Raw genomic sequence first — 20,037 nt, forward strand, 5'->3', positions numbered from 1 at the left:
ATAACAGTGTAAATTTATTCTTCCCTCAAAATAACTCAATATACAGCCATTAATGTCTAAACCACCGGCAACAAAAGTGAGTACACCCCTTAGTGAAAGTTCCTGAAGTGTCAATATTTTGTGTGGCCACCATTATTTCCCAGAACTGCCTTAACTCTCCTGGGCATGGAGTTTACCAGAGCTTCACAGGTTGCCACTGGAATGCTTTTCCACTCCTCCATGACGACATCACGGAGCTGGCGGATATTCGAGACTTTGCGCTCCTCCACCTTCCGCTTGAGGATGCCCCAAAGATGTTCTATTGGGTTTAGGTCTGGAGACATGCTTGGCCAGTCCATCACCTTTACCCTCAGCCTCTTCAATAAAGCAGTGGTCGTCTTAGAGGTGTGTTTGGGGTCATTATCATGCTGGAACACTGCCCTGCGACCCAGTTTCCGGAGGAAGGGGATCATGCTCTGCTTCAGTATTTCACAGTACACATTGGAGTTCATGTGTCCCTCAATGAAATGTAACTCCCCAACACCTGCTGCACTCATGCAGCCCCAGACCATGGCATTCCCACCACCATGCTTGACTGTAGGCATGACACACTTATCTTTGTACTCCTCACCTGATTGCCGCCACACATGCTTGAGACCATCTGAACCAAACAAATTAATCTTGGTCTCATCAGACCATAGGACATGGTTCCAGTAATCCATGTCCTTTGTTGACATGTCTTCAGCAAACTGTTTGCGGGCTTTCTTGTGTAGAGACTTCAGAAGAGGCTTCCTTCTGGGGTGACAGCCATGCAGACCAATTTGATGTAGTGTGCGGCGTATGGTCTGAGCACTGACAGGCTGACCCCCCACCTTTTCAATCTCTGCAGCAATGCTGACAGCACTCCTGCGCCTATCTTTCAAAGACAGCAGTTGGATGTGACGCTGAGCACGTGCACTCAGCTTCTTTGGACGACCAACACGAGGTCTGTTCTGAGTGGACCCTGCTCTTTTAAAACGCTGCATGATCTTGGCCACTGTGCTGCAGCTCAGTTTCAGGGTGTTGGCAATCTTCTTGTAGCCTTGGCCATCTTCATGTAGCGCAACAATTCGTCTTTTAAGATCCTCAGAGAGTTCTTTGCCATGAGGTGCCATGTTGGAACTTTCAGTGACCAGTATGAGAGAGTGTGAGAGCTGTACTACTAAATTGAACACACCTGCTCCCTATGCACAACCGAGACCTAGTAACACTAGCGAGTCACATGACATTTTGGAGGGAAAATGACAAGCAGTGCTCAATTTGGACATTTAGGGGTGTAGTCTCTTAGGGGTGTACTCACTTTTGTTGCCGGTGGTTTAGACATTAATGGCTGTATATTGAGTTATTTTGAGGGAAGAATAAATTTACACTGTTATATAAGCTGCACACAGACTACTTTTCATTGTGTCAAAGTGTCATTTTGTCAGTGTTGTCCCATGAAAAGATATACTTAAATATCTGCAGAAATGTGAGGGGTGTACTCACTTTTGTGATACACTGTATATATATATATATATACACACACACTGCCTGGCCAAAAAAAAGGTCACCACCTGGATTTAACTAAGCAAATAGGTAAGAGCCTCCCATTGGATAATTACTGCATGGGTGATTATGTTTCAGCTGGCAACAAGTTATTTAACACTAACTGATGCAGTGAATAGCTTCTGATTTGTTTAACAACCATGTCGAAAGACACATCCTGTGGTCGTGGAAAAGATGTTAATCTGTTTCAGAAGGGTCAAATTATTGGCATGCATCAAGCAGAGAAAACATCTAAGGAGAAGCTGAAACTACTAAAATCGGGTTAAGAACTGTCCAACGCATTATGAAAAAGTGGAAGGACAGTGGGGAAACATCATCTTCGAGGAAGGAATGTGTTCGGAAAAAAATCTTGAATGATCGTGATCGGCGATCACTTGAACGTTTGGTGAAATCAAATGGTAGAAAAACTACAGTAGAACTCGGGATGTTTAATAGTGAAAGTAATAACATTTCCACACGCACAATGCGAAGGGAACTCAAGGGATTGGGACTAAACAGCTGTGTAGCCTTAGGAAAACCACTTGTCAGTGAGGCTAACCGGCAAAAACGGCTTCAATTTGCTAGGGAGCATAAAGATTGGACTCTGGAGCAATGGAAGAAGGTCATGTGGTCTGATGAGTCCAGATTTACCCTGTTCCTGAGTGATGGGTGCATCAGGGTAAGAAGAGAGGCGGCTGAAGTGATGCACCCATCATGCCTAGTGCCTACCGTACAAGCCTGTGGGGGCAGTGCTATGATCTGGGGTTGCTGCAGTCGGTCAGGTCTAGGTTCAGCAACGTTATGTGCCCAAAGAATGAGGTCAGCTGACTACCTGAATATACTGAACCACCAGGTCATTCCATCAATGGATTTTTTCTTCCCTGATGGCACGGGCATATTCCAAGATGACAATGCCAGGATTCATCGGGCTCAAATTGTGAAAGAGTGGTTCAGGGAGCACGAGACATCATTTTCACACATGGATTGGCCACCACAGAGTCCAGACCTGAACCCCATTGAGAATCTTTGGGATGTGCTGGAGAACACTTTGTACAGTGGTCCAAATCTCCCATCATCAATACAAGATCTTGGGGGAAAATTAATGCAACTCTGGACAGAAATAAATGTTGTGACATTGCAGAAGCTTGTGGAAACGATGCCACAGCGAATGCGTGCCGTAATCAAAGCTAAAGGCGGTCCGAAATGTTAGTGTGTGTGACCTTTTTTTTTTGGCCAGGCAGTGTATATATATATATATATATTATTTGGCATTTGTCTGTGCACAAACTGAGGAACATAAAGACATTTTTGTTTACTGAGTTTAGTGTGGAGAAAATCCAGTGGACTGAACAGAGCCTTGACCTCAAACCCACTGAACATTTTTGGGATGGATGCCAGCATCAGATGGAATGCCAACAATAGTCTTCCCACAGACAGAGAGGAATGGAGGAGAAGAATAGTAAAGAATTTCACAGATTGTTGATGCTCTAGTTTGGATGAACTGAAGTTTTGTTGGTTAAAATTAACCTTCCAACACAACTATTAATTTCACTAATTTCAATAGCCACTATTGCATGTACAAACTCATTAAAAATAATCTTGTTTAATCTCTGTTTGATTTAAAAGCTACGTTGCTTAACGTTGACATTATGTAGAAGAAAAAAGTAATTTCTAAGCGTGGCTTAGGCGTCCAAATACTAGAAAAAAATCGTGTAGTGTGAACTAGGCATTAGCAGAACCAACTCAATAAAGCAACAATATTTTATTCCTTCATCACAGTTTTTGACTCATAGAATCCAAAGCAAGGTAAATTTACTCAGGTTTGGTGGAAAGAGGTTAACCAGAGGCAAAAAACTAATCTTTAGCATATAAGATACAGATATTTTATATTTAAAATATAATCTATTTTTAAATTTTAATTCTGTTCCTCTATGAATTAGCTCATCAACCTGTTAAAACTAATAATGAAAGTAAGTAAGCACACCCCTGCCCCCAGTTCCTTATTTACTCAAATAGTGCCACTTTGAATCCTGTCGACCATACTGTAGCTCAGACGTGTTTCCTCTAGTAACAGATGAAGCTCATGATAAGCTGTTCACATCAGGCAGATGTGAGAAGTTAATGAAGAACATGAACCGTATTAAAATTGTTCAACAATAAACACAGACAAGACTATTGTATACACCGATCAGCTATAACATTAAAACCACCTCCTTCTTTCTACACTCACTGTCCATTTTATCAGCTTTTTGTACTTCTACAATTACTGACTGTAGTCCATCTGTTTCTCTGCATGCTTTGTTAGCCCCCTTTCATGCTGTTCTTCAATAGTCAGGACTCTCCTAGGACCACTACAGAGCAGGTATTATTTGGGTGGTGGGTCATTCTCAGCACTGCAGTGTTAGTGTGTGTTGTGCTGGTATGAGTGGATCAGACACAGCAGCGCTGCTGGAGTTTTAAACACCTCACTGTCACTGCTGGACTGAGAATAGTCCACCAACCAAATATATCCAGCCAACAGCACCCTGTGGGCAGTGTCTTGTGACCACTGATGAAGGTCTAGAAGATGACCAACTCAAACAGCAGCAATAGATGAGCGATCGTCTCTGACTTTACATCTACAAGGTGGACCAACTAGGTATGAGTGTCTAATAGAGTGGACAGTGAGTGGACACGATATTTAAAAACTTAAGCAGCGCTGCTGTGTCTGATCCACTCATACCAGCACAACACACACTAACTCATCACCACCATGTCATTGTCACTGCAGTGCTGAGAATGATCCACCACCTAAATAATACCTTCTCTGTGATGGTGTAGAACTACAAAGTTCTTCTATATGGTAAGTGGAGCTGATAAAATGGACAGTGAGTGTAGAAACAAGGAGGTGGTTTTTATGTTATGGCTGATCAGTGTATTTGCTAGTTCAGTAGTTTAAAGGGGCAGCACGGTGGCTAAGTGGGTAGCACTGTCACCTCACAGCAAGAAGGTTCTGGGTTTGATCCCCAGTTGGGGCGGTCTGGGTCCTTTCTGTGTGGAGTTTGCATGTTCTCTCCATGTCTGCATGGGTTTCCTCCCACAGTCCAAAGACATGCAAGTGAGGTGAACTGAAGATACAAAATTGTCCATGACTGTATTTGATATTAAACTTGTGAACTGATGAATCTTGTGTAATGAGTAACTACCGTTCCTGTCATGAATGTAACCAAAAGTGTGTAAAATATGACATTAAAATCCAAATAAACAAACAAACAAACATTAGTTTAAAGCATTTTCTAATGCATGAGTGCAAGAATAAATAAATTTCACCAGCTACAGTCCATGTTATTATTAAAATTCAGTTTTTAATTCCAGTATACATTAAAATAAATGGCTTAAATGCAGATCTGGCTGTGTCTAAAGCCACACCAATGCTTTTTAAAACCCTGGAGGGACATGAGCCAAAAAAAATGGGTCACAGAGAATAATATTAATTAAATAAACAAATGTTAACATGTGCATAAACACAAAATGAACTTGTATGCGAACGCCCCCTTGTGGAGGCTTTATGTTACATCTTGTAAACCACGGTGAGACCAGATTGTACAGAGCAGAGCAGAGAGAGTAAGATGAATTGCTTGTGTTGCCTGGGTCGAGTAAAAAATCATGGACAAAATGTGAGTCCACTGCCGCGTTACCACTGTTGGGCCCTTAACCCTCAATTGCTTAGAAAGTTTACTGTCACAGTACTGTAAATCACTTTGGATAAAGGCATCTGCTAAATGCTGAAAATGTAAATATACTAAATACTTTCTAAAGAGCTGAGAGAGAGCCCTTTTAGCCTTAATTATTGCACATTCGACACACTAAATGATTATTAAATTATTATTATTATTTTATAATTTTTTCTCCTGATTTTAGCGTGTCTAATTTTTTTACCCAATTACGTTATGCTTCCTCTCTACTGGAGCTAAACCCTTCCCCAACTGAGGAGAGCGAGACTATCACACGCCCCCTCCGACACGTGTGCAGTAGCCGACTGCACCTTTTCACCTGCGCGAGGCAAATTAATATGCACGGAGAGACACACCCTGTTCAGCATTATTCCTTGACTCTGTGCAGACACCATCAACCAGCCAGCAGAGGTCGTAATTCGCTCAGTTATGAGGAGTCCCTATCCGGCTTTATCCTACCATATGAACAACAGCCAATCGTTGTTCATGCAGCCTCCCAGCCCAGCCGGATGGCAGAGCTGAGGTTCGATACGATGTATTCGAAATCCCAGCTCTGGTGTGCTAGCGTGTTTTACAGTAAACTATATTTATTCATATTGCTATATTCCAGCAGATGAATTATGCAGCCCATCAAATTATAATCAATAATTTAACTAGCCACAGAGCAATTCCACAACCCTGAGTTCAATTGCTACAGTTATCACGAGGCCTCGTACTGATAAAAACATCTCTGTTGTTGGATCATCAGCTATAAGCTGTGAATGCAGCCATGTTGAACGAACAAAATGTTGGTTAGGCCTCAGGAAGTGGTAAGAACCATGTCTGCACTCAAGCTTACAGGCAGTAAGAAGTTGCATCTGCCACGTGAGTCAGTTGCACTTCCTCTAAATGACACTCTGACATTTTTTTTTAATTATTCTCACTCTCCCTCCATCACTAACTGTGGGATTATCTGATGACAGCACGGCGCTCACATCAGCAGATGACCAGGTAAGAACATCCTTTATTCAGCCAGCATTTATACCAGTGATCAACCGGATGACGGAGGATGTTGAAATCCGGTGGGTTTGATGGTATTGGATGCTTTTCTGGGGTGATAAAAGGGCTTTTCGGAAGCCTAGGGTGGAAAGATGACCACAAACTGTATTTACATATTAAATATAATATTAAATTTGTAAAAAGCCACACCAGTACACTATTGATAACATATAAAGACTAATACATATTGATGTATCAGCACATGCAATTAAAACATCTTTTTTAATCCCCAAGATGCCATGATTACCAATAAAGGTACTAAATGAACAAGTCTAGTAACATTTTTGAGGTAAAAAGTGCATCTAATATGAACTATATGCCAAAAGTATGTGGACACCCTCTCCTAATTATTAAGATTATGTGTTTGTCACACTTATTTCTAACTGATTATAAAGACAGCTTGCTAGTTTGCTGGTTTGAGTTTGGTGTGGAGAAAACCCAGTGACCTGAACAGAGCCTTAACCTCAACCCCACTGAACATTTCTGGAACCAATGCCAACATTAGATAGAATTCCAGCACAGTATTTTTTTTTCCTCCAGAAGAGTAAAAGCTAGAATAGTCCAAAAAGGAAAAGAGGGTCAATGGCAACTCCATAATAATGCCTGTGGTTTCAGAATGGCATTTCTCCGGCTACAGATAAACAACTTTCTTTAAAAGCACTCAAATGCCCTCCAAACGCAACTTTTACTGAATAAAACGAGGCTGTGTGGGCTGGCTGGTACTTCGTTTCCGTTGCCTTTTTTTCATGTGATTTATTTATTTCCTGTTGTTAAGAACAGTGAAGCGTTACCATGAAGCGCCACAGCAGAAGTCGAGTGTGTTGTGTGGGTGTCAGAACCGGGGGTTCCTCACTTCTTAAACTGTAAGGTTTCCACAACAAGAGTTTAATTCTCTGCTGGCTAAAAATCAGACCTAAATAATGTAAATATAGAGGAATATACAGGTTTTTTTTCCATCTAATAAACAGTAAAAATGAACAACGTACAACCCCAAATCATAAAACTATTATTTGTACAGTATGCAAATAATAAAAAAAAACACAGAGTTTCTTACATTTACTTTGACTTTTATTTCATTGCGGACAGGATGAACCTGAGATATTTAATGTTTATTACTAAACATCCGTTCCTGCATTTCAGGCCTGCAACACATTTCAAAAAAAGTTGGGACAGTAAAGCATTTACCACTTTGTAATGTTGCCATTCCTTTTCACCACACTTAAAATAAGTTTTGGCACCGAGGAGACCAAGCAAACACGTCTTAAGATGTGCAACAGTACGGGGTCGTCGTTGTCGCATTTTTCATTTCAAAATTCTCCACACATTCTCTATTGGGGACAGGTCAGGACTGCAGGCAGGCCAATCCAGTACCCGTACCCTCTTCTTCCGCAGCCATGCCTTTGTAATGTGTGCAGCATGTGGTTTTACATTGTCTTGTTGAAAAATGCATGAACGTCCCCGGAAAAGATGAGGTCTTGAAGGCAGCAAATGTTGCTCTAAGATCTCAATGTACTTTTCTGCATTAATGCTGCCATCATAGAAGTGTAAATGACCTTTGCCAAGGGCACTGACACAACACCATACCATGACAGACCCTGGCTTTTGGACTTGTAGCTGATAATAGTCTGGAGCACACAGCGTCCATTTTTTCCAAAAAAGACCTGAAATGCTGATTCATCTGACCACAATACATGTTTCCACTGTGTGATGGTCCATCCTAGATGCCTCAGAGCACAGACAAGTCGACGCCACTTCTGGACATGGTTAACATGAGGCTTCTTTTCTGCACAGTAAAGTTTTAAGTGGAATTTGTGCATGTAACTCTGTATTGTAGTGCTCGACAAAGGTTTGCCAAAGTAATCCCTCACCCATGTGGTTATATCAGCTATTGTTGAGTGGCGGTTCTTGATGCAGTGCCGTCTGAGGAATGGAAGATCACGGGCGTTCAGCTTAAGCTTGCACCCTTGGCCTTTTTGCACCGAAATTCCTTCAGATTCCTTAAATGGTTTAATGATATTATGCACTGTAGAGGGAGAAATATGCAAATCCCTTCCAATCTTTCTTTGAGGTACATTGTTTTTAAACATTTCAATCATTTTCTCACACATTTGTTGACAAACTGGAGATCCTCTGAACACCTTTGCTCATCAAAGACTCAGCCTTTCCTGGATTCTGCTTTTGTACCAAACCATGATCACAATCACCTGTTGACATTAGTTTTTTCACCTCATTATAAGCCCTAAATTGCCCTGGTTCCATTTTTTTTTAGATTGTGTTGCAGGCCTGAAATGCAGGAATGGAGGTATATTAACAAATGAAATGAAGTTGACCAGATAAAACATGAAATATCTTGGGTTCAAACTGTCTGCAATCAAATTAAAGTCAAAGTAAATGTAAGGAACACTGCATTTTATTCCACAGTCTGCAGCTGGGACGTGCACAATACATGACTACAACACTAAACACTTTTGGTACTCACGTCCAGCATCTGTGCATAGCCTCATGAATGCTCTTTTGACTAAATGACCACAAATTTCCATAGACACTCTGCAAAAATCATGTATTAGAGGCCAGTCAACCTTATTTGGTTTTGAAATGGGATGTTTAACAAGCTCATGGCCAGGTGTCCACATTTTTTTGGCCATACAGTGTAGTTTTTAGCCAAAAAAAGGCAACTTATTGGACAAGCTGAGGTGTTGTTACCAGACCAAAACACATTCATAACAACCACAATCCATTATTTACATTTACATGTTAGGCATTTAGCAGAAGCTTGTATCCAAAGCTACTTACATTACTGGGACAGTATACTGTCTAAGCAATTGAGAATTAAGTGCCTTGCTCAAGGGCCCAACAGTGATAAGCTGGCATGGGTGGGGCTTGAACCAGCAACATTTTTAATTACTAGTCCAGTACCTTAACCACTAGCCTACAACTGCCCTAAGAAGTAATCAAAACAACATGATTGGAAAGCGTTTCTGTGGCTAATAAGCTAAGTAGCCAGAACGGCATCCTAAATGAAGTTTAATTTGTAAGACATGTTAGTAAAAATGCTCAGAGATTCTTTTTAACTGCTGATTACAATGCATTTTAAGACAAGACAATTATGCATGTCTGAAGTGTATATGTCTAGGGTAAGCAGGTGCTCTGGTGGCGCAAAGGTAAAACACACTAGACCACCAGCGCTGAGATCTCGAGCTGTCGAGTTTAAATATCAGTTCTGCTATCAGCTGTTAGGGTGTATGTAAGGGGTGGGACAATGGCTGAACAGGATTTCCTCAGGGTTTCCTCATAACTGCTGCAATTATGACTTCTGCTAGCTAATCGATGAAGCATGAACAGCAAGACCGGGGATAATGGAGATCAGTGCGGCACTCTCTACTTGCGCTATACAGATCCTAACATAAACCTTCCTAATGCTGGTGAATAAGAAATTGTCGGTACTGCACACATGTCGGAGGGGGCCTGTGACAGTTGCTGCCGTCCATCCTCAGTAGTGAAAGGTCTGCAGCATTAGAGGAGGAAATACAACACTGGCAATCGAATTTGACTAAATTGGGAGAAAAATGGGGGAAATGCATAAATCTCTGAGATGACCGTAAATAATTATTAGAGGTTATGTGGGTTAGCTAAAAACAGACACGGAGTACAGACTTCATGCTGTGTCATGGCGAAAAAAGGGCTGATGGCACAATGTGATGCAATTATGTGTTACAGGAAGCTGGCCTGATAAACACTGAGAAGTGAATAACTGTTTTTTAAACAGATACTCAGATCATCTAAAACAGGAGTGTCAAAAACTAACCCACATTTTGTCCATAATCTTTACCAAGACTCAGGCAACACAAACAATAAATCAAATCAAAACACAAAACTAAATATATTTAATAAAAATGGTGGCAATCTGGTCCCACTGTGGTTTACAAGATGTAACGTAAAGCCTCCACAAGGGAACGTTTGTGTATAAGTTTCTTTCTTTATTTAATTATTTGCATTTTTCTCAATTTTCCTCCCAATCTAGTTGTATCTAATTTTCACATTACATTACTCTTCCTCTTTACTGATACTAATCTCCACTTTTGATTAAGGAGAGCGAGACTGACACACGCCCCCTCCGACACATGTGCAGTAGCCGATTGCATCTTTTCACCTGCACGGGGCGAGTTCATATGCGGATCAGCTTCGTGTACGGAGAGCCACACCCTGATCAGCATTATTCCCAGACTCTGTGCAGGTGGCATCACTCAGCCAGTCGAAATTGTATCAGTTATCCGATTATTTCGAATCGTCGAGTTCTAAATGTCAGCTCTGATGTGCTAGCGTGTTTTACTTTTACTTATTTTATTATCTTATTACCTTTACTTATTTTAATGATCTGCCTTTTACAGTGTTGTGTAAAATATGATTTTTACTAGTGAATACTATTAATGAGAACATTATTATACTGTCATTACAGCTACTGTTTCCTTGAATATACAAACTTTTTCTCTGAAATTTTAAATTTTAAAGATATAAAATTTCCCATTGGGTCTGAAATCTTTCTTTGGAGCAGTCATGTTGATTTAGAAGTTTAAAAATGTTAACATAGGTGTATCATCATGAATGCGTTGAATTGGGGGAAAGCAGATTGGAAGCGTTTGAGGTAATAGCGACATTCAGTGTTTGGGTTTTTTTTTTTATCTGCAAGCCAACTTTTATTTAATTTCTAAAATACCTTACGGGTATTTTACAAATGGTAACGGGCCGCAAATGGCCCACGGGTCGTAGTTTTCCTAGAGACACTCAATGAATAAGAAAATCTAGGAGTCTGGTGACTGAACTTCTATTAGAAGCCTCTAAAATACTTTATTTTATTAGGTTTGAAAAGCCTCTCAAAAAGCACATCTGGTTTTGATCCCTTAATTTTTCAGGAAGCTCTCTACACTCACAGAAATATTCAAAATAATAGCGGTACAAGGCATAGAATAAACCAAAAGGGAAATTCTGTGTCAGTAAAAAAAAAAAAAACCCTGAGTAATGTGATGTTAAGAAAAGACCTAGAATATAATCAATCCCATTTTCCCCGGGCTGCTCAGATTTTATTCTTATACCAGACTTGGCACAGTTTTTATGCCAGGTGCTCTTCCTGTTGCAACCCTTTTACAACCCCAAATCAAAAAGTTGGGATAGCATGGAAAAAGAGTTTCTTACATTTGCTTTGACTTTTATTTGATTGCAGGCAGGATTAACCTGAGATATGTCATGTTTTGTCTGCTTAACTTCATTTCATTTATTAATAAACATCCATTCCTAAACTCGAGAACATGGAGGGAATTCGGATGGAAAAACCTGACCCGTTACTTTATCACACCTAAATTAAAGAGTAAACAAACTGGTTCACAACATACATGTTGGCGCTTATGCGGAGAGAGAGAAGCAAACCATGCACACATCTTTTGCGAATGTCATATACTTAACACATTTTGGGGAAATGTAAATAACATGATGAAAGACATTCTAGGATAGGTAATACCCAGGGAATGTAAAGTTATGTATCTTGGAAATTTAAATGATTATGTCTCAGAAAAAGATAGATACTTTGTGTATGTATGTAAGTAACAATTTCAATAAAAATGCATCCATTCCTGCATTTCAGCCCTGCAACACATTCCAAAAAAGTTGGGACAGTAAAGCATTTACCACTTTGTAATGATGCCATTCCTTTTCACCACACTTAAAAGACGTTTTGGCACCGAGGATACCAAGTGATTTAGTGTTTCAGGTTTTATTGTGTCCCATTCTTCCTTCAAACACGTCTTAAGATGTGCAACAGTACGGAGTCGTTGTTGTCACATTTTTTTGTTTCAAAATTCTCCACAAATTCTCTATTGGGGACAGGTCAGGACTGCAGGCAGGCCCGTACCCTCTTCTTCCACAGCCATGCCTTTGTAATGTGTGCAGCAAAAATGCATGGATGTCCCTGGAAAAGATGACGTCTTGAAGGCAGCATATGTTGCTCTAAGATCTCAATGTACTTTTCTGCATTAATGCTGCCATCACAGAAGTGTTAATGACCTTTGCCAAGGGCACTGACACAGCCCCATACCATGACAGACCCTGGCTTTTGGACTTGTAGCTGATAACAGTCTGGATGGTCCTTTTCGTTTTTGGTCTGGAGCACACAGTTAATCTTAAACTTTCCTCTTTTCCAGCACTAGCGCTATGCAGAATCTGTCGAAGCCACCGGCTTTGCTGCTGCCCCCACCTGGAGGGGTAGCACTGAGGATCAAAAACTCCCCGGGCACCAGCGGGGAGCGCCTGAGCCAGACCAAATCCATGGTGATCCCGGACCTCGACTCATCACAGAAACCGGTGAGCCTCTCACACACATGTACACTGATCAGCCATAACATTAAAACCACCTCCTTGTTTCTACACTCACTGTCCATTTTATCAGCTCCACTTACCACATAGGAGCACTTTGTAGTTCTACAATTACTGACTGTAGTCCATCTGTTTCTCTACATTTTTTAGCCTGCTTTCACCCTGTTCTTCAATGGTCAGGACCCTCACAGGACCACTACAGAGTAGGTATTATTTGGGTGGTGGATCATTCAGCACTGCAGTGACACTGACATGGTGGTGGTGTGTTAGTGTGTGTTGTGCTGGTATGAGTGGATCAGACACAGCAGTGCTGCTGGAGTTTTTAAATACCGTGTCCACTCACTGTCCACTCTAATAGACACTCCTACCTAGTTGGTCCACCTTGTAGATGTAAAGTCAATCGCTCATCTATTGCTGCTGTTTGTGTTAGTCATCTTATAGACCTTCATCAGTGGGGCGCTGTTGGCTGGATATATTTTTGGTTGGACTATTCTCAGTCCAGCAGTGACAGTGAGGTGTTTAAAAACTTCTTCAGCATTGCTGTGTCTTATCCACTCATACCAGCACAACACACACTAACACACCACCAGCATGTCAGTGTCACTGCAGTGCTGAGAATGATCCTCCACCCAAATAATACCTGCTCTGTAGTGGTACTGGGAGAGTCCTGACCATTGAACAAGAGCATAAAAGGGGGCTAACAAAGCATGCAGAGAAACAGATGGACTACAGTCAGTAATTGTAGAGCTACAAAGTGCTCCTGTATGGTAAGTGGAGCTGATAAAATAGACAGTGAGTGTAGAAACAAGGAGGTGGTTTTAATGTTATGGCTGATCGGTGTATAACTACTAACCAACAACCAACTAATAACCAACTCCAAATGAAACTCCAGCTCTGGCCAAAAGTATGTGGACACCTGATCATGATCCAAAACAATGAGCATTAATATAGACTTTCCAAAAGTTGAGCCTATTGCAACCTTCACAGTTCTGTGAAGGCTTTCTATGAGATTTAGGAGTGTGTCTGTGTTCATTTTGCCAACTTAAACAAAGAATGATTTGTGAAATCAGACACTGATATTGGACTGAGGCCTGACCTGCAGTCAACATTCTAATTCATCCCAAGGTTGTTCAATGGAGTTGAAGTCAGGGCTATGTAAGGACCACAATATAGCATTATGCATTATGCAATATAGCAAAAATAGCATTATGGATCTTACTTTGTGCCCAAAGACAATCATGCTCACATTTTACATATGAAAATGAATTATAACTCTGACTGTAAACAATCCAAGCAATCGAGGGTTAAGGGACTTAAGGGCACAACAATAGAAAATAGCAGTGGTGGGACTTTTACCAGCAACCTTCAGATTGCTAGGCCAGTAACTTAACTAGGATGATCATATTTTGGTTTGGAAGACACTTGACAAGATGCCGGCATGGGCCAGACGGACACCTGTACTGAGGGGTGAGGGTAATGTCATGTAATTGGTGGCACCATGACAATGTGTATAAAGTACGGGTTTATATATTTGACAAATGCATCAATAACCATGCAACTGTGTTAATGAATAAATAAACAGCTACTTTTTAACCAGACAACTAACAAATGCATTTAGGGCTATTTTGACAGAATGTGGTGCTACCACAGTATTCACAATAACCTCTGTCTTAGTCCGTGCATTTGAAAATGTTAACGCTGTTTCAGAATCAGGGAAGGACTGTTTAACAAGGCAGGCGTGCAGTCGATTGATCTGTAGCTGTTGTGATGCTTCGTGGTGTGAAATGCAAAAACTCCCTCTGCAGCAGTAACAGCATCTTCTGTGTTACCTGGTCTTTACCTGATGAACTCTCTCCTTTAAGTGCAGTTTTGTGTTTCGCTGAACTGACACCTTTAGGGCAGGAAAGGTGAAATCAGTGCAAAAACACACAAAGAATGATGCATGCAGACTACAAAAGCCAAATCCTGGACGTTTTTGGTGATTTAGAAATCCCGGCCGAATTAATTTCAGGTCCAAAAAGGAGGACATATGAAAAAGAGGACGTATGGTCACCCTAACTTAACCACTGAGCTACCACCGTGATAGAGAAAAGGCCCCTCCCCAAACAGTTGCCACAAAAGTAGAAGCAAATATTTTTAGATAATTTATTGTATCCGTTAGCCATGAGTGTGGCTTAAACACCTGAAGTCAATAATCAGAAGGGCGGCATGGTGGCTAAGTGGGTAGCACTGTCGCCTCACAGCAAGAAGAACCCGGGTTCGATCCCCAGACAGGTGGGGCGGTCCGGGTCCTTTCTGTGTGGAGTTTGCGTGTTCTCCCTGTGTCTGCGTGGGTTTACTCCGGTTGCTCCGGTTTCCTCCCACAGTCCAAAGACATGCAAGTGAGGTGAATTTGAGATACTAAATTGTCCATGACTGTGTTTGATATAACCTTGTGTGAACTGATGAACCTTGTGTAAAACATGACGTTAAAATCCCAATAAACAAACAAACATCAGTAATCAGGATGGTGTCCACATACTTCTGTTGATGTAGTGCATCTGCTCACATCCCTCTCTCGAATTTAACACATTCAGACCCTAAGGAACAACCAACTGACTGTACTGACACTAAAAACTCAAGATTAATCTGCAGTTTCATAATTACAGGGACTAAAATGTGAGAATTTGAACACCTGGATTAAGTATTAGGAATTATAACTATTATAAAAGACATAAATAAAATGTAAACATTACGGATGCTAGGAGAATCTATTATATCGACTGGCAAAGATAGAGCAGATGGGGTCAATGAAGTTGTTACATAAACTCTCCAAAGTATTAAACGTTGGCTTCCCAATCATAATATGTGGTGATTTTAACATAATTACTGACCTAAGAGACAGATTTGACAGATTTATCCCAAAGACAACGACTAAAACGTGATGAAGTTATAAATAGACAGTAGAGGGCAGACTAGCACTGTATTTAAAGACCTTGATAACAGTAAATGGATCCCTAGGTCTCACTTTATAGCTTTGAACGTGTAGATGGAAGTAAAGCTTCTGTGTTAAACACATTTACTGCTAAGTTTTTAAGATCCCCTCAAAATATAAATGACCATGTTTGACATTTTAAAATGAATAGAATATACCGTGGCGTTGGCAAAACATAATTTAGCAGACGCCTTTACACCTTTAGTAGTGTGATAGTATACATTCTGAGCAATTGAGGGTTAAGAGCCTTGCTCAAGGGCCCAACAGCAGCAACCTGGTAGTGGTGGGGCTTGAAGCTGTGGCCTTTTGTCTTAATGCATGCTCAATAATCCAGGTACACAAATCCACAAAGTTGAATCAGTTCATCTGGACACACGTTTGTTGTAGAGATACGTCACTCATCCAAGTGACTTCTTCAGAAGAAACTCAATGAACAAGTAAAAATGAACACAGGTCACTATGTACAACACACTTAACAAAAAAAGGTAACTTTACAAACCCATTACAACTCAAACACAAAATGAGCTATGCACTAAATCACTTCAAACTCATCTCATTTTATACAAACGCTACCCACCGATGCCTCACTGCAAAAAGGTCCTGGGTTCGATTCCCAGGTGGAACAGTCCAGGTCCTTTCTGTGTTTTAACCCTACATGGGATACAACGCTACCATGGCCAGTGGCGTACCTTTCTATAACAATACTTATCTAACACATATGTATCTAACACACGTTGCAATGAATTTTAATGCTTCATTGTTAAGTCCCTACCTAATTCACTGCTGTGTATTGTAGCTTCCATTTATTCTATCTTTCAATTTATGAGGGTGATGTCTGTGAAATTAGTAGGGCCCTATTCATTGTGTAAATAAACTCAAACTTAAACGTAGCTTTATTGGCATGCCAAAATTTGGGCATTCATATTGACAAAGCTTAGTAACATATTTAGGAAAAAAAATTAAAAAAAATGAAGTAAAATAAAAATTAAAACAACAATGAAAATAACAGTAAGAGAAAATATAAACTATACAATATATACAAATTACAGATATACATATAAAAATGTAAGAAAAATCTAAGCAGTAATAAGAACAAAAGTGTGTGTGTGAGACATGGTCACCAACTGTCCCTCACCTGGTGGCAGGTGGGTGTGTGTAGAGTGCTGCTAGTGTGCAGCTCTCTCTGTGCTCCCCCAGTAGGTGGGGCAGTTTGTCAGGGTCTGGGAAGGAGTTGAAGTTGGATATGACGGTGTTAAATTTGGTGAAGAACTGGGCCCGGATGTGGTGGTATTTGGTGCATTGGGTGAGGAAGTGCAGCTCCGTCTCTACTGTACTGAGAGTGAAGTGTTGGCACAGCCGCTCCTCTCGGGGCAGCCAGGACCGGGTGTGTCGCCCCGTCTGCACAGCCAGGTGGTGTGCGCTCAGTCAGTACCTCGTCAAAATGTTTCTTAATTTAGGGTCGGATACTGTGCTCAGATAATCTGCTGTACTGCAGTGTCTGTTTAAGGCCAAATAACACTGCATTTTACTCTGGACTTTAGTTTCAGTCTCCCAATAATAAAATAAAATTAATTAAATAATAAATAAATAATAAAATAATAAAAGTATTTTATTAAGAACTTCCTCCTATTTTTTCAGATCCAAAGACATAAAAGGAACCAGTCCCAGTATGGCACGAGTCAAGGTGTCAAACCGGTGTGTATACTGTGTCTATCTATATATTGTTGGACGTCCCACATGCATTAACATGGAGTTTTGCTTATTCTAGTTTCAGCCTGTTTTACAAGGAGAATATCTGAACAAAACCAAGATCTTTGAAGGAGGGAAGAAGCTCAAGTAAGTCGATTTGCACTTCTGCTGTATCGTTGTGTGTGCTCGGGTGGCGCAGGAGTCTATTACACTAGCCCACCACCTTAAAGATCTTAGCAATGCTGTCGGTTGGTCGGGGACCTACACAGATATGACAGGCTATGTGTCTTGGGGGGTGGCCGATGAATGGGCGCCTTGTCTGGTGTGTTTTCCTGCCTTGTGCCCTATTATTCGATCCATGACCAGGATAAATCAGCAGAAAAGGATGAAAATGAAATAAATGAAATAATAAAGCATATATTCAGACTTTTATTATTTATTAGGAATCATTAAATGTTGTTGAATTGTTTTGCAGGAAGAACTGGGCGTCAACATGGGTTGTCCTTTGTTCCAACGAGCTGCATTTTTACAAAGAGAGCAAGCAAGAAGCCATGGCCAGTCTGGTAAGACATGATTCGACACCATATAAAACTGCTGTATTAATCAGTGTGCACAAACACCTACACACAATAATCATCTGTTCTTCAAAGGAAACACACTATACACAACATTAAATATAAATCTGTGACTATTTAAAATAAATGATTCCTTTCAGCTGCTTCTAGTAGGTGTCGCCAAAGTAGATCATACGTTCACATATTTGGCACGGCACATGTCCTTCCTGATTCAGCCCTCCTATTTATCTGGGGCTTGGGACTAGCACTAAGGATGCACTGATATCCTACCTGAGCGATACAGAGAGCATAGTGTGTTCATCCAAATGTGTCAAAGCTCTGTGTAGGAATGTGACACTGTCCAGCAAATAAAAAAAGAAGCAGCAGCAGCCGCCGCTTCATGTGGTTACAGCTTCATGTGGCCAGCACGGGTGTCATACATGTACCAACACGCCAACTGCATCTGTGCTTAGATAGATAGATACTTTATTGATCCCAAAGAAAAATCAAGAATCTATATATCTGTCTAGATAGATATTAGAGCCTTTTCTAAAAACACTGGGCAAAATGTGGGAACTTAGTTCAGATGGGGTTCCAATACATTGCAGTACACAACATGCATTCACTCACTCACATTGACGGTCTACTATGTGCTGAATAGATAGGTAGATAGATAGATAGATAGATAGATAGATAGATAGATAGATAGATAGATAGATAGATAGATAGATAGATAGATAGATAGATAGATAGATAGATAGATAGATAGATAGATAGATAGATAGATAGATAGATAGATAGATAGACAGACAGACAGACAGACCCATGCAGACTGAAAACATGCCAAACACAGACAGCACCAAAACTACCTTCTGCCTTGACAAATAATGAATAATTCTGCTTCAGTTTGGCATTGGTCTCAGACATATAGCAAACCACAGCCTTCTTCCTCTTCTTCTGTTTATGGTTTGAAGAAAAGATGCTTTACTGAGATACAGAACACAACCAAGACAGGAAAAAAAGCTGCATGTGGTCCGTAACACATTTCTTGACATGTTGTGCATTCAGTTTGACACCAGCATATCATTTTACACTGTCACATCAGTGCCACAAAAGCTCTCACACTGGTCAGATTCAGGCCAAACCAAAAAAAAAAAAAAAAAAATCTAATGTGCTACAGTTTAAAGCTCATTTGTTAAATTAAGGGAACTTAGTTAAAATCATTAGGTTGTTAGCTAGGGTGACCATACGTCCTCTTTTTCCCGGACATGTCCTCTTTTTGAGACCTAAAAAATGCGTCCGGCCGGGATTTTTAAATCACCAAAAATGTCCGGGATTCGGCTTTTCTAGTCTGCACTTGCTGTTCTGTGTGTATGTTTTTGCATTGGTTTGTTTTTAGGTCTTTTTAGAAGTGCATCTGTTTTGTTAAAATAAGTCTGATTTTCACGTGCACGTACTAACACAGAGGCTCTTGTCAACACCGTGATGGCACTGCATTCTGTGGAAATTGCTCAGCAAGCACTAGAAGACACATCTTACTGCTGGGTTTCTACTGATGGGAACAAGTAATTAAAGTGAATCAAATTAAAGTTAAAAACACTCCTAATAAGTCGGCTGATACGATTGTACAATACATCAAAGATCATACATACATCTAAAAAATAAAGGGATTTTTATTTATACGTGACAACTGTTTTTTAATTTGTTGTAATTATTGTTTAGGGCTTAACGCTTAATGTGAAGGAATAAGATTATCTGACCATAAAGGCCCTTGTTAAAGAGCAGCTGTACATTTATTAAAGTTCAAGTAACACAGCTGGATGGTTATTGACTCATTTGTCAACTATTTAAACCTCTACCCCATACACATTGCCATGGTGTCACCAACGACATGAAATCTTCCCCCCCCTTCCTTCCCCGAACCAGGCATCCTCTTTTTTAAAAACCAAAATATGGTCACCCTATTGTTAGCATCACTAGATACTGTTTCTGTTCTCAGATGACTTGCTACTGAACTAATAAGACTTTGTTTTATCCACAGAAACCGGGATTTAAACCAGAAGGAGTGGATCTGTGCGGTGCACTTGTAGACTGGACAACCGAAAAGTCAAGTCGGAAGAATGTTGTTCAGGTTTGAAATTTTTTTTTTTAATTATTAGGCATC

General features: G+C 40.5%; 1 protein-coding gene across 1 annotated transcript in view; it reads left to right on the top strand.

Annotated features, from left to right (window-relative positions):
* The first annotated feature begins 6,201 nt into the window (after positions 1–6,201).
* arhgap15 (Rho GTPase activating protein 15) overlaps positions 6,202–20,037 on the top strand; it is a 71,121-nt gene continuing 57,285 nt past the window's right edge. Inside the window, exons 1-6 of the mRNA XM_063006397.1 lie at positions 6,202–6,245; positions 12,485–12,644; positions 17,269–17,325; positions 17,399–17,466; positions 17,795–17,882; positions 19,915–20,004. Coding sequence (XP_062862467.1) covers positions 6,211–6,245; positions 12,485–12,644; positions 17,269–17,325; positions 17,399–17,466; positions 17,795–17,882; positions 19,915–20,004 — 498 coding nt within the window. The 5' untranslated portion in view covers positions 6,202–6,210. The remainder of the gene's footprint in view (positions 6,246–12,484; positions 12,645–17,268; positions 17,326–17,398; positions 17,467–17,794; positions 17,883–19,914; positions 20,005–20,037) is intronic.

Source organism: Trichomycterus rosablanca, chromosome 12 (assembly GCF_030014385.1).
Source record: "Trichomycterus rosablanca isolate fTriRos1 chromosome 12, fTriRos1.hap1, whole genome shotgun sequence".
Lineage (NCBI taxonomy): Eukaryota > Metazoa > Chordata > Actinopteri > Siluriformes > Trichomycteridae > Trichomycterus > Trichomycterus rosablanca.